At 27.9% G+C, this 16,463-nt stretch overlaps 2 protein-coding genes across 2 annotated transcripts; both read right to left on the reverse strand.

The window, feature by feature from the left end:
- Window positions 1-953: 953 nt before the first annotated feature.
- LOC101490178 (transcription factor ICE1-like) lies at window positions 954-3,738 on the reverse strand. The gene is made up of 4 exons (XM_004501691.4): window positions 2,378-3,738; window positions 1,803-2,027; window positions 1,311-1,481; window positions 954-1,202 (listed from the first exon to the last, which is right to left on the reverse strand). Exons 1-4 carry the CDS (start codon window positions 3,431-3,433, stop codon window positions 1,119-1,121), a joined length of 1,536 nt encoding a protein of 511 aa, XP_004501748.1. The 5' UTR covers window positions 3,434-3,738; the 3' UTR covers window positions 954-1,118.
- Window positions 3,739-11,463: 7,725 nt separating this feature from the next.
- LOC101490502 (cation/H(+) antiporter 4-like) lies at window positions 11,464-14,090 on the reverse strand. Its single transcript, XM_004501763.4, has 3 exons — window positions 13,773-14,090; window positions 12,685-13,689; window positions 11,464-12,588 (listed from the first exon to the last, which is right to left on the reverse strand). Exons 1-3 carry the CDS (start codon window positions 14,040-14,042, stop codon window positions 11,482-11,484), a joined length of 2,382 nt encoding a protein of 793 aa, XP_004501820.3. The 5' UTR covers window positions 14,043-14,090; the 3' UTR covers window positions 11,464-11,481.
- Between the last annotated feature and the right edge of the window lie 2,373 nt (window positions 14,091-16,463).

The raw sequence follows: 16,463 nt of genomic DNA on the forward strand, positions 1-16,463 counted from the left end.
TAAAAAATGAAAGGAATAAACTCATAAATTATAATATATAGCAATATAGTATTTATTTACTTTTGAATGATTTACATTTGTAAGAAGCTTAAGCACAAATTTACCAAATAATAGGCATGGCATGTTATAATTTGAGAACACAAACAGAACATCTAAGTTTTATCCATTAGATTAACACAAATGAGTTGGATTTTTAAAAAATAAATACAAAGTAAATGTAAAATAAATTGAACTCAAAGACAATTAGTTGTTCTCCTTTTTTTTTTCAGTTAGAAAAGCAAAGTTTTCTAAAAAATCCTTCCATCCAAAGCATGTAAATGGTTATGTGGTCCTTGTTTAATTCCTTGGATATTTATGGAGAGTACTAGTATGTGAGAAGAAGCCACCTCTAGGGGAACATAAATTATTAATTATCTACGGCCAACTACTCTACAAAGTAGTGTCATTATTGCATTAGTAGTAACCTTTATTTTCAATTTTCATTTTCGGAAATTAGAATATTGTGTGTTAGCCAATACCTTTAATATTGCCAATTTTGTTGCTGATGCAATCATTATATCATATACGTATTTCTTCTTTTTCAATCTTTTTTTTTTTCCTTCAAAAGGAAGGATACCATATATAATAACTTTGTTATTGCCACATTTAAATTGGGGTTGTTATTATACACAAAAAAGCAAGTCACTTTAAAGTTGTGTCTTTTCTGAAAGGAGATAAACTTCTTATCAAAAGGTATTACCCCCTCAAACAAAGTCTCGGATTTGAGTTTTGTGGATGAAAAAAAGTGTGGTTGACTGAGAAGACTCTACTAAAGGTGCTCTCTCCAAGGTTCTTCAACAGAGATTAATCATTGGTAAAGTAAGTGATACTTTCCACCAAGAAGATAGTTAAAAAAAATTGAACTTGAAGACTTCATCCATCAACTTGTAGAAGGTGGCAAGGCAAAGTGTAAATGCTGTTAAAAGAGGAAAAATTCATTCATGTGAAAATTTCTTCTAATTTAACTTAAACTGAAGTCACAATACACTTGAATGGTAGCCATTAAAAAGTAAAAAAACTTGGCTAAATTGACTGTTTGAAATGGAAGTACTGGTTTGATTGTTGCCAAAACTAATTAATTAGATCATTCCATTGAAGCCAGCTGAATCCATGAGTACTGCTTTGATTTGCTCCGGATGAACATCTTGACCTTCTTTGCATTGCTGTAAGAAACAGGAAAATAGTTGTATTATTACTAAGTTAAATGCATGCAACAGAATAAATTTCCAAGTGTGGTGTAGGTGCTGATAACAGAATAAGTTTTTTTTTACCTCGGCTCGAAAAATATCCATAACAAATCCATTGAAACAGCTTATAACAGCTTGCTGAATGTCTAACCCAAGGTTATCCAAAGCCCTCATGGTTGAAAGCAACAGACCAGGTTTGCGGGCGCAAAACATGTGGATATTTACAGCCCTTCCTTCCCGCAACCGAACCTCAACCTAAACAAAAAGTGAAATCAACGATTGAACAATGGCATCAAGAAATCTTTCTATTAAATCATATTCTAATAACAACCAATATAGCTCGAATGTGTATATCAACCTAGAGTCAAACAAAGATTGATTTGATAAGTCTAGACATGGTAAATAAGACTCATATTTAATTTCCATCCCAAATCAAACAGAAATTCAGTTCCACTTTAAAGCACACAAACAAATTGCTAGCTGTCAATATATACACCACTATTTCTAGTTATAGGAACATAAAGTAAGCAATGCGAATTTGAGCAAATATCTAAGCAAAAGGACAAGCAACATTACCCTGGCAGGTTGGCCATTGGGGCTTGGCAATGAGCTATGGCATAGTTCTTCTTTGATACGGCTCGGCAACGAAGGTGGAGTCGGTGTCAAAGGATGAAAGCTTGAAACAGGTGTCAATGAAGAGCCAGCAGGTGTCGACTCCAACTCGTTATGAAGATCATTGATCCTTTGCAGAAGTTCCTTCAGATACTCAATTGCATCCCCAAGAATTGAAGCCCTATCCATCTATCAAACCAAAAACATGTCATAGAATCCATAGATCCACCACAAACCACACCAACATATTTGGATTCACGGTGAGATTGACAGAATCACAATGAGCAACCGCAATTTTGACATAAGCTACATTTTGAAACATCAAAAAATCATAGTGGCACTCGCTCAAATTATACCAAACTCAAAAACTTTTATGACATATTATGTTATCTTAATTAGCTAATTACCAAAATGAGTAGTTAGTATCTTAGTTCTTAACAATGATTCACAAATCAAATTCTTTTAAGAATCGTGAATTATTATTATTATATAGCACAAACAACAATCAAGAAGGAAAATATTTGAAATTAAATCCTTACTTTGCTAATCTTTGGAACAACGGACCTAAGCATATAGAGTCTATCATTGAGCTTCTTCCTCCGGCGACGTTCAGCCATCAAATTCTTAGCAGGCATTCCTTTCTTCTTCCCTTTCTGATCAACACCACCAGTGACAGTGCTGTTACCATTGGAAGCATTTCCACAATTTTTCACATTACTCTCTTCCATCTTACCATTATTATAGTTACTCTCAGTCAAATCATCAGAATCATAGTTCAAACCAGACCCATCAAAACTCAAATCTTCAATCTCATCCCCACCACTGAATTTCCTTTTCTTATCACTCCCTTCACTAATTCCACACTTGCTCCTACTCCCACCACCACCAATTTCCAATCCCATGTTTTTTCTCAGTGCTGCTCTCTTCTGAAACAGAGTAGGTTGTGTTCCAGAAGGTGGCAAAGAATCAAGCGGTCTCAAAATCTTGGACCGGTTCAAAAAAACCGACTTTCCAGAACCCTCTTCAGAGTTCTGAAATCCCATGAAGTTGGCTTTGTTTTGAGGCAAATGGGGCAAGCTCAAATGGGTTTTGGAACTGAAATCAACAAAACTACCCAGAAGCGAAGAAGCTACAGATGAAGCTTGAGGATCAAGAAAACCAACTTCACAAGGGATATCAAAAGGGTTGTTGTTGTTGTTGTTGTTATTGTTGAGAAGAGAAGAAACGTTGTTCATAGGTTTATGATTTGGAGAGAGAAAATACTGCTGAAGGTGTGATGGTGAAGGGTCGAGGGTGTTGAAAATGGAGGAAGAAGGAGAACATGAAGAGGAAGAAACGGAATCAACGGTTTGGAGAAGAACGTTATCTAAGTTAGGTGAAAAAGCCATGTCTTTCATCATGTACCATTCTTCTTCATGATCCATTTCAAGCATGGGTTTGAAAGAAGAGAAGTTTTGAAGAAAAGGTGAAGGTGATGAAGGAGTGTTAGGGTTTGAATTTGGGTTTGTGGGCCATGAAGAAGGTGAAGTATTAGTGTTGTTGTTTTCTTCTTCTTGAATCCAAGCATTATTGTTGTTGTTCATTCTGGACATCATGGTTTTTTGTTTTTTGAATTATGAGAAAAGTATTTGTGGTTGAGTGTGTGTGAGAGGTGAGAAAGAGAGAGAGAGAGAAAGGGAAAAAGGACGTTGCAGAAGGAAAAGGGCATTCACTTTTGTTTTTCTTTCATGAAAATAAAAAGAAAAAGACTATTTTATTGTTATTTTGAGATTGCGGTTTTTGGCAGAGAGAGGCAGCAACATGAGGTTGGAACGTTAGAAGAGAGGAATCAAGCACCGATTCCCCATAACATGCTGCAAAGCCATCATGAATGGAATGGAATGAGAGCAACGCACACAAACAATCACACCCTTATTGCTTTCTACACACTTAATATTTCTTCTATAACAGAACTTTATTAAATTCAGTGTATTTTTTAATTTTATTTAAAACAAAAATAAGATGCTTGTAATGTAAATCAATTTAAAATTTACGTGAAACAGTTATTTGAACTTCTCAATAGTAACTATCGTGTAAAATAAGTAGCTTTGGAGTAGTTAAAATTTAATTTTGCTCTTAGAAATGATTTTAATTTAAAATTAAAATTTGTAATTGTGATTTTTATATTTAAATTTATTGTTTAGTTTACTTTTATTTTAATATATGTAAATATAAACTACTTTATAATTAATTTATTTTTAAGTAAAATAAATTTATACAATTAATTTATTTAAAATTAATTTTAATTTTAATAAAACTAAATACATATTTAACTACTATAACTAATTTTAGAGGGTTTTGAGAGTGTTGGTTTGATTGTATAAGCATAACCTTGGAACGTTAGAGAGTCACTAACCAATCAGAAATATGACTGCAAAGCAAAACCATAAGATGACCTTTTGCGTATACAATCAAACCAACACTCTTTTTTCTGTTTGTTTACAATTTACACCCATCTCCAACCAAATTACTACTCTTTTTTCTCTCACGTTGAATGGTATGTAGTATAATGTTATACACCCGTATACTCTATCTGAAACGTACTTTTACAAACCAAATTACTTTACATTTTTAGAATTAAAATCACAGCTTCTCTAAAATACTAATATTTATTTAATTTAATTTTCTTTTAAATATTATTTTAATTATTTATCTTTTAATTAATAATCATTTAAAGTTTTTATTTTTTAATTTATTTTGATCATTTATATTTTATAAATGGTGTATTTTAGTCATTTTCATCATAACTCTTACAAACACTTGTATAATTATTGTCATGAATTAATGAAATCAAATCTTAGACCACTTGTAAGGTCAAGTATACAATCCTAATAAGTATGTGATGAAAAATGTAGTAAATTTTGATAAATATTTTTCGTTTTAATTAGTTTATATATGTTTAAAAACATGCAAAAAGATTTTTTTTTCAAATGCAAATTTATTATTAAATTAAATGGATATTTTTCTTTATTGAAAGAATATTATATTAAATACGTATTGAAATTATTAAAAGCAATTCTAATGAATCAATGTTCTTATAACTTTTTTTTTTATTGTGATAAGGACTAAAATATATAGTTTATAAAAAATAAATAATTAAAATGAATAAAAAAAAGATAAATAATCAAAACGAACATTAAGTAAAAAATTTAACTTTTAAAGAAAATATATTTAAATTTTTATTGTGATTATATAGATTAAAAGAGATCAGTTACCTTTCTTAATAAATATAATTTAATCTACGGTTAAATAAATTTTTAATTCTATAAATTTTTTAAATTTTGTTTTTAGTCCACGTAAAAAAATCACATAATTTATTTCTTACAAAATTATTCTACAAGTTGTTTCAAGAAACACACTTCAACTACTTTTAAATTTTTAAATGATTTTTTGCAAGCATGTTTAAAATATTATTAAAAAATTTATCCGTACAAATATATAATCTTTTAAATTAGGATGAATTAAATATGAATTTTTTAAATGTCATTTGTTCAAGATAAAAATTATTAAAATATAGATCTAGAAATCAAATTTTGAATTTATTTTTTGTAGAATAATTTTTTATAGTGTTGTAAACATATATATATAAAACAATAATTTAGACATATATATTTATACTTCAAGAGAAGCAATTTTTTGCTTACATAATAAATTTATAAAAACTAAAATATGTTATTTTTTTATAAATATTAAAAATAAAATTTCAATAATTTATAAGAACAAAAAATTTATTTAATTCTATTATTTTTGTTTATGATTCATTACGTAGATAGTGCTAAAATAGTACGAGTTCTCTATTAGATTGTCTAAGTTACATCTTATTTATTTTTAGTACTTAATAAACACTTGAATCCTTCGACCTAACACTTCAAAAAAATTATTAATCAAGTCTCATCAATAATTCCATATCCTTACATTTTTAATAATATTTATTTATTTTAATATAATTTTTGAAGTGAGGCCCAAGAAAAATGACAAGAGCTATTGCTTATAGCTACGCTCCCTAATAGCTACCCATTTTTTCTATTACTCCATTAGGGGTACCCAAAATGTGATGTTTGCTATTAGGTAATAACCATTCATAGGAGATACTCTAAGTGACGATTTGACACGTGGTGGGTATTTCATCAGTAGGATAAAAATTGCATTTTAATAAATGGATGAAGTAATACTAATTTTGATTAAAAGTAAATTAAATATAAAATAATTATTTTTATCTATGAGCTTCATTTGAATTTTTTTGAATTTTTTTTTTGGCAGCAAAAAGGACTGGTTTAAATATTAATGTTGTTTAGTTTAGAAAAGAAAGGGAAAAGAACTAAAGAAAGAGAGCAGAAAGTACCACCATATTTTTTAGTTGTTTGATTTAAGAGAAGATAAAATGAATAAAAGGTAAACACATTTTATTTTTCTTGTTTGATTGCGTAAAAAATAAAAGGATATAATTACAAAATGACATAATAATTTTTACAAAAGTAAAATAAAAGGATAAAATTAAAAATAAAACATAAAAATTTATCTTTTGCAATTTTTTATTCGACATTTACCCTTTCGAGGATTGATTTTCAATTTTTTCAAATTTGGTTCCTCGTCCGCTTTTCTTTAAAAAAAATAAGATTGCGTTTCTGTATATTCACAACACTTTTTTCCCTTTCTTTGCTTTTTTTTTAATTAAAAATTCCCTTTATTTTCTATTATAGTTAAAAATCAAACTTAAAAAAATAGATTTGTGTGTTATTATCATTTCCTGGTCTGTCATTAATTTCTTTTGTTCCGAATAGAGGCTAAATGACCTGGAACTAAAATGTGAAGGGCTAGAGATACAATAATTGTGATATTGACATTTTTATAAGTACTCCATATGTCCTATATGGAGTGCCATGTTTTCTATTTTATCAAATATTAAATAACAAAAAATGCCAAAAATAAATGTTCTTTATATTTTTATGTAACATTAACTAGTTTATCATAACTTTTTGTTCATTATAATAAAACTATTTAATTCTAACTATAGTTCAAAATTAATATTATCTACATAAGTCTTTTGTCAAAAAATATTATCAAACATAAGTATTAAATCTATTATACTTTACATTTATGTATCAAAATAGTCAATACCAAATGGCTAATAAGAATAATACCAATGGCATTAAAGATATTAGTTAAATGTTTCTTAATTTTGGTTGGGTTGTGTTTAATATTGATGGGTCTGTTACGAGGAATGGTGGTAATTATTTGGCTTCTTGTGGAGGCGATTTTAGAGGAGACGGGACAATTTTATTGTGGCATTTGTAGTTATTCTCTATTCTAGTTTAGTTCTTGTGGCTGAATTATGGGGTATGGTTTATCCTCTATGGCTTGATGTTTGCTTGTAGTAGAGGTTTTCGTTAGATTCAGATGCATTCACTATATTATTCACATGCTTTGAGAAGGCTGCAACAATACTCAAATAGTATGCTCTCTTGTGGAATTTGTTCACTAAGTGTATGGTGATTCAACTCATATAATTTGGACCCATATTTTTAGATAAATTAATTAAGTTGTTGATATTTTTGCAAAGTATGATTTTTTTATGTTCCTCGTGTTTTCATTTCTCGTTTTTTATTGTCAAATGTTTTGCGCATTTCCTTTTCTAGAAGTTTAAAGCCTTTTCTTTGAGACGGAATCTCTTTCATTCATAAAAAAAATAACAATTTTATATTTGTTCATTTATTTGTAGTTTCTTTAATGTGTTAAATTAGTTCGATATGATAGGGGAGAAAGGAAGTATTAGGAAGATGGTAGAATATATAAAGTCTAAAGTATATACTCGCTCATGTTACTGTTATAAAAAAGAAAAATAAAACTTTTACGGGTATTAAGAAACATAATTAATTACAATTAATTTTTTAAGTTTTATGTAAAATACAAGTTAAATTTAATAAGTTATTTATTTTAAATATCAAATGTTTAATTATTAATATTAAATATTTTAAATTAAATAAAAAATATATTAAAAACAGTAATATAAAATGAGTTAAAAATAATTAATTTTTATTTATAATAGTAACTAAAATTAATTTTTTTTGTCTTTGTATAACATTGATTTTAGGGAACAAATAGCAGTGAGAATTATGGTAGGGAAGTGAATATATGAAGTATATAAATATATAAAGTCCCAAGTATCTCGTGAACCTTTTCTGGTCACCGCAGTTCCTACCCAATCGAAACTAAACATCAATATCATACACCTTCTCTTAATCTCACACTATCCTCATAGTATTGGTTTCAAATTTCAATTCTATAAAAAAATTCATTAAATACGAAGAAGACAACTATTTTTATTTCTCTTTTTTATGTGTAAGTGTAACGGGAAACTAATCAAACGTACTCATATATGCACAATAATAAAATGAGTACTAGTATTAGATAAACTTTATCGACGATTTTGATAGAAAAAAGTGGAAATGAAAATTGGGTCCACAAAATGTAATTGTATTTACATCATGCATGTGTAAAACTGGGCCAAAATTGAATGCAATTGAGATTGAATTAAAACTGTTATGATTTGCTCAAAATGTTACTAGAAACCGATCAAAGAGGGACAAGAATCTTAAATAAGTTGCAGGTTGTGGGTATAGGGAAGGGAAAATCCTTTATTATTTCTCCACTAACCTCGTGAGTATGGGACATATATATACTATTGTCTTCTGGGTTATGTCGTCATCACAAAATATTACTATTCTCAACAAGTTGGTTATTCATACCATTCATATACACCTAAAATTTTGAATTTCACGATTTCAGCTCAACAAGTTGTTTCTACATTATTTTGAATTTATACCAATTCGGTTACAAAATATGAATTGTGTGTACATTAAATATAAATAATTGTAAATGAATTACTTTAATTTCATGTCAATTATCACTATAAAACAACAAATTAAATTTAATAAATTTTAATCAAATAAAACTTACAAAAATTCAAAGAGACATGACTTTGTTCATCATTTATAAATATTTATATACTATATATATTTATTAATATTTAAAGTAGAAAATCAAATAAAAATATTTTTTGTTCTCTCACTCGATCATTTTATTCATCGATTTTGTAGTAATGTTGAAATTTTATATTTTAAATAGATATATTAGAATTTTAATTTACAAACATTCAAACTATTATTAATATTAATAGAGTAATCATAATCATTAATATTTTAGTTTCAAAATTAAAATCCAAAATTTATAACAATTCAGTTACAAAATATTAATTATCAAACAATTATAAGTATATATATATACATTAAATACAATTAATTGCAAATGAATTACTTTAATTTCATGTCAATTAACACTATAAAACAATAAATTTAATTTAATTAGTTTCAGTAAAATAAAACGGACCAAAATTCAAAGAGACATGACTTTGTCCATCATTTTTAAATATTTATATATTATATATATTTACCAATATTCAAAGTAGAAAATCAAATACAAATATTTTTATTCTCTCATTCGCTTTACAGACCAAATTAATGATCAGTACCACAATTGGTTTCGAGTTATTCGCATGTGTAATGTCTACACCATACAAGGTGAGAATGAACCAATCTCTTTATACATTATTTTGTTGGATGAAAAGATATACGATATTGTTATTTCCATTCATTTCCGTATGAATGATCAACTCTAACATTATTTGACTTTAACTCACATGAAACACCTTTGCATGCAACAATCAACAAAAAATTTTTCTCAAATTTCAAAAATAGTATATGACGGTGATATATACAACATGAAAAATCTAAAAATATCACCGGCAAAGGATTTTTACAGACATATCGTAGGAATAAAAAAGACATTGTTTTTGACAACTACTATTTTAACCAAAATCCAAGATCCAAAAATTATCATTCAAAATTATTACTTTGAGTTTACTTCTTTCAAATCATTAGCACAAAGATTGGGAGATAAAATAAATCTAACGGATAATAATTTTTTCAATACAAAATTCAACTTCTAAATCGTCAAAGAAATCATTTGGTACTAACTATTTTTTGGATTGCAGACATCATTGGTGACTTGTAGACTTGTTTTTCATGTCCAAAAAATAGTTAGTACCAAATTATATTTATTTGATAGTTTATAAGTTGAATTTGTATTGAAAGAATTATTACCCGTTAGATTTACTTTATCTCTCAATCTTTGTGCTAATGATTTGAAAGAAGTAAACTCAAAGTAATAATTTTGAATGATAATTTTTGGATCTTGGATTTTGGTTAAAATAGTAGTTGTCAAAAACAATGTCTTCTTTATTCCTACAATATGTCTGTAAAAATCATTTGCTGGTGATATTTTTAGATTTTTTATGTTGTATATATCACCTTCTTGTATATTATTTTTGAAATATGAGAGAAATTCTTTCTTGATTGTTATGCAAAAGTGTTTCATGAGTTAAAGTCAAATAATTTTAGAATTGATCTTTCAAAAATGTTTAAATATATTTGATTTTCAAAAAAATAATATATGAAAACAAAGTTGATATATATATATATATATATATATATACGGAATTGAATGCAAATAAGAATCTTTAATCATTGTGATTGTATATCTTTTCATCCAACAAAATCATGTCTAATGAGATTGATTCATCCTCACTTTGTATGGCGTAGACAATACACAACTCGAACTTTGATAAGTTTAGTCCATTTGAATTTGTTTTGCAAAGTTTGTATTTCAGGTATGTGGAGTTTTTTTGTTATGTGAGTGAGAGAACAAAAAAAGTATTTGTATTTGATTTTCTACTTTGAATATTGGTAAATATATAAATATTTAAAAATGATGGACAAAATCAGGTCTCTTTGAATTTTTGTCAGTTTTATTTTACTTACATTAATTTTTTGTTTTATAGTGTTAATTGACACGAAATTAAAGTAATTCATTTGCAACTATTTGTATTTCATGTATACTTATAATTGTTTGACAATTAATATTTTGTAACCGAATTGTTATAAAATTTCGATTTCGGTTTTAAAATCAAAATATTAATGATTATGATTACTCTATTAATATTAATAATAGTTTGAAAATTTATAAAATAAAATTATAATATATCTGATTTAAAATAAAAAAAATTACAATTACCACAAATATCGATGATTAAAATGATCGAGTGAGAGAACAAAAAATATTTGTATTTGAATTTCTACTTTGAATATTGGTAAATATATATAATATATAAATATTTAGAAATGATGGACAAAGTCATGTCTATTTGAATTTTGGTCAGTTTTATTTTACTGAAATTAATTAAATTTTATTTATTGTTTTATAGTGTTAATTGACATGTAATTAAAGTAATTCATTTATAATTGTTTGTATTTGATATTTACTTATAATTGTTTGACAATTAATATTTTGTAACCGAATTAGTATAAATTTTGGATTTTGATTTTGAAATCAATACTCTATTAATATTAAAAATAGATTGAATGTGTGTAAATTAAAATTTCGAATATATTTAATTTTAATTATAATGCAATAAAATCAGAGAAATAAAAGAAGAAAGAAACAATCTAAATTGCATTTTCATGTAACCAATTAAGATATGTATCTACAATTATAGGCACAATTGTTGTTGTTGCACCACTAAAACAGATGTTTTGGAATCAAGATCTGAGGAAGCCAAATAATCTCCAATTGAACCCAACTCAGGAAACTCACTCCATTCTTCAAGCCCAGATGTTTGAGGAGAATTGACACCATGTCTTCTCCCAACTATAATAAAATCATGTTCATCTACCATTTGACGAAGAACATCAAGTGTTTGGGACCCACCCTCCACTTCTATTTCTTTGAAAGTTACAATATTGCCCTTACTAGAATGTTCTAGCTTAGATTCTTTTAACACAGCTTTATCAAGCGCTGTCTCCAAATTTTCCTTGTCTTTTTCATCCAAATTTTTATCTAAAATGTGATATATCACAAGCTCAATGCTAGAATCACATGCTGCTCTATTAGCCAAACACAAAGCCTCTCTATCATCTTTTCCTCCCAAAAACACCAAACCTAATCGAAGATTTGATGAATGAACATTCATACGACTCACTAAAATTCCAACAGAGCATGGAGATTTTTCCAATACCTTGCAATTTAAAGACCTTATGTTATTGTCATCATATTCAATTACTTTTCCATCACTAGACCATTTTTTATGAAAAGGAAGGATCATAATTGATGAAACTTTGTCCAATGCAAGGTGACAAACATCTTCATGCATTAAGTTAAGTGGAGATATGGCAGTGTAAGGGTTCACTATTGCTGCACCTTGTTTGTCATTTTCATAGAGTTTAAAATTAAGAACAACAGTATCAGAGTAAGAATCATTCAAGTTTAAGGAAACAACTTTCTTCTTCTTGTGAGAAATGAAAATTGGTGAGGACCTCCCAGCTAGCTCGATTAAATGCAAAGCGTCTACAATGATAGGATTTTCTATTGTTGGATAACATAGATCAATAACTTTTATAATAGGACTTATATGGTGTTGTTTATGAATGCAAACTAGTATCTTCAGTTCTGAGTCTGGCTTCAAACTGAACATATTCCTCTTTTGAAACCCAACATATTTCCTCGAAGGATCGTACATACGTTTTACCAACAAGTGAGTAATGCATATTAAAACCATCATTATCATTATAATTATTGAATATGTTCTCGATTGGATGTCCTGCATAAGAGAAAATAAATGATGTATTAATTATAAGAAAGTACAAATAACGAAAAAATATATACCAAGTTATACAAACAGTTATTTTCCACTTACATTTCTATCCAATGCAGTAGAGTACATTGTTACTTCCACAACACCTTTGCAGTTCAAAATGAGGGCAAGAGAAATAGCATCCTTTAAAGGCACATTGAAAAAGAGTGAAGATACAAGGCTAGCTACCATTCTGACCACATAACCAAAAACAAAAACGAACAAAGCAATTTTAAGTGTTGTTGATGATGATGGTGTAAAATCAAATATGTCCAAAGACTCCACCTTCATTGTACAAGTGGTCATGAAGATTGGCAAAAACAATTTAATGCCTAACAAATGAATCCTTTTGATCAAAGTAGAGCCTAATGGAGATCCTTCGGGTGTAGCTAATCCAAAAATAAAAGGTAAAAACACAGGACCCCTCTCTAATACTCCTGATAACCAACACAAACAAAACAGAATCCCAATTACAATATTGATGTAAATATCCTTAACTTCTTTTCCTTCAGGAGTGTGTTCAATAACCCAAAACATTGCAGGACGATAGACTAACAAAATGAATAAGCTTATTGCAAATAAACATCCCAACCTAACCCCAAGTGGAATGCCGTAACTGTTATTTGCAATACTTGAAATTACAGTTACAATAAGGTTGCTTATTACGTCACCAACCAAAGCACAAGATAATGCTAATCTTCCAAGTTCAGAGTTTAAGAGTTTAAGATCATTTAATAGAGAAACAATCACTGCAAATGAAGTTGTATTATGTCCTATCAATATAACATTAGCTTCACTAATTGAGCCATTAAAAACACTAAAAAACTCCGAAGAACGAGAAATACCACCCACAATCAATGATGTTATTACCCCAAAAAGAGAAATGATCCATCCCTTTTTTCCTGAGTGTCCGATCATGTCAAAATCCATTTTTACCCCTGTCTCAAACAGGAAGAATACAAAACCAATTGTTGTTATTGATGCGAGTGTATCTTGACTTCCATAAGGAAATAACATTCTCTTGTACTCCTCAAATATCGGCACAAATGATCCTAAAATAAGTCCAGCCTTCACAAACATGCAATTACCATTAATTCAATATATGAATTGAGAAGACAAATAAAATTTAACTAGTGAGATTAAATGCTTACCATCATTTGTGAAATGAGCACAGGAAAACCCAACATTTTCATAGGAAAATGTAAAGTCCTTGTTGTGCCATAAATTAGAATAATTTGAAGAAGAAATACCGGAAAAGATGACTTTAAGGGACCCCTTTCGGTCGTGTGTCCTCCCCAAATGCCATCTGAAAGAATATGGGGTGGGGCGGAAATACAAACATTATAAAGTGTAATATTAGCTGTTTGGCTGATATTAGTCATTGATACAAATAACGTTTCGTTTATATTTACTATCCCCATTTCTTAAACCCAAAATCCTTCTCAGGAGAAAACAATTGTTAAAGACACAAGTAACATTTCAATGCAAATAAATAATATATAGGCAACACTAGGGTGCTTATAGCTTCGTTGTGAGTATGGTAAATTTAGTTTGTTGTAATAATGTTGTGCTTTTCTGTGATTAGGAAGACAACATTGCAACTAATAATAGGCTAATTAATTTAAGTATGATACACAGTTCATAATTAAACGCTGACCCAATATAATTGCCAAAGTGGTACAAATAGTAAATGCCAGAGAGTAATCAAATAACTAATTAAGGTAATATATTCCCATGTGTGCATTTGTGGAGGGAATGGTATATAATTTTATATTTAATAATCAGAGTTTACTCATATATCTAATTATGTTTGTTGATGTTATTTTCCTTAAAAGTGTAAGAAAAATTTATAGTGAGTAACTCAATATTTATATTTTTTGGGCAGGAGCCGAACATTAAGCCAAAATTGAGTGAGTCCATTTTGATTTTGTATTTTTCGATCAAGAAAATTTTAGGAAGAGAGGATATTATATAAATTTAAGATAGAAAAGATTTTAAGGTTAATTAAATACTCAATAAATTTATATTTATCTCATCAAATGATATTAATAGAGATTAGATAATATCTGTCTTTTTATTTTTTATTTTTTTTATATAAAGTGAGTGATTTCATCTTAATATCTTCTGTTTCATTCTAAACATATCACGTTAACATAAAATAAATTATGATTTTTTTATCAATATATCCTTTTATTTAAAACAACTTAACCAAAATTATTAATTTAATTAATAAAAAATAGTTAAATATTTAAAAAATACACAATTATATTAATAAAAATAAATAAATAAATTAAATAATTTTATTTTGTTAACAACTTTCTCCTATTTTTATTCCGATCTAATAAATAAATATTAATAATAAATTAAAAATAAAATATTGTTAATACAATAAAAAATAATAATAGAATTAAAAAAATATTATAATAATAAAATCAAACAAAATATCAAAGTTAACACGGTTGAGTAGATGTGCTAAAATAAATAATGTCTTATATTATTTTATAATTCATTCATGTTTTTCCATTAAATTAGCACTAAATATTATTTTGTTAACAAGTCCATCTTATTTTTCCTCCGAATATTATAATCATAATAATAATAATAATGATAATAATAATAATAATAATAATAATAATAATAATAATAAAATAAATTATATTAATAATGTCAAAGAAACTACATTAAAACAAAAGAAAAAAACATATCAAATTTAAGTAAATATGCTAGCAGCGTTTGGACAATGTTTCTTAATATTACCAGATACCCGATATAATTTGCACATACTTTTTTCTGTAGTGTCTATTTCTTGAGCGACATTTCTTGACTCTCCGCATTCGAGTATTGTGACACACCTTATCACCTTGATATTCTGGTCAATATCATTGGTTTGATATAGGTTTGAACGTTTTGTCGTAGATTTTTAGTACTGTTTCCACCTTGTACGAGATTTCCGAATAAGAGATGAACACATGAACTGCAGATACCTATTTGCACTATTATCAGATTATGAAAAAACATCATACAGATAGAGTCACACTTCAGTTCGGCTTCCATCAACAAATTCCACAACTACCAAAGGACATGAAAATCTAGCATGAGATCAACATGAGGCGTGACATTGATGATAATCAGAATTGAGCTTGGAAAGAAGAGATAAAACATTGGAATGAACGTGATAATTACGTATTGCAAGGTCAATTCGTAGAAGGGGTTTTACGCCACAATAAAGAATATATGAATTGATTTAGACGTCGCACCAAATTATATATATATATGGAACAATATATGTGTGATTCACGTTTGCAACATTCATCGTATCCTCACACTCAACCCCTCAATCAACCTCACGACAACAAACCATGCATCAAACACCGTCTTTATCATCACCTTACCGCATGCCTCTGCAGAAGTTCCATATTACGTTTCGTCAGTGCAAAAAATATCAACCCTGTTTATCTGATAGAGAGCAGGATTTTCTCTTTGTTTAGAACTCATCACAAAACTCCTGAGTCGACTTATACTATTTTTGATTCTATGTATAATCCTAAAACTCAAAATTATACAGAGAAACAGTTGGTAGTGGTTCTAATTCACGTACAACTTATAGGATAATGATTAAAATTACAACCTCAACTGGTTCAAATCGCTAAACGAGTTCGACGGCCGCTTAGGTGCGAAACTGGATGACATTTAGATGGAAATCATTGATTTAAATTTGATGTTTTTTTTTTTTCAATCTGTGGTATTTTTTTATTAATGTAATATATTTTATTTTATTAATATAACTTACTTTATTATTATTATCTTTTATTTATTTGATCTGGAAAAAAAAAAAAAACAGG

Source organism: Cicer arietinum, chromosome 5 (genome assembly GCF_000331145.2).
Source record: "Cicer arietinum cultivar CDC Frontier isolate Library 1 chromosome 5, Cicar.CDCFrontier_v2.0, whole genome shotgun sequence".
NCBI lineage: Eukaryota > Viridiplantae > Streptophyta > Magnoliopsida > Fabales > Fabaceae > Cicer > Cicer arietinum.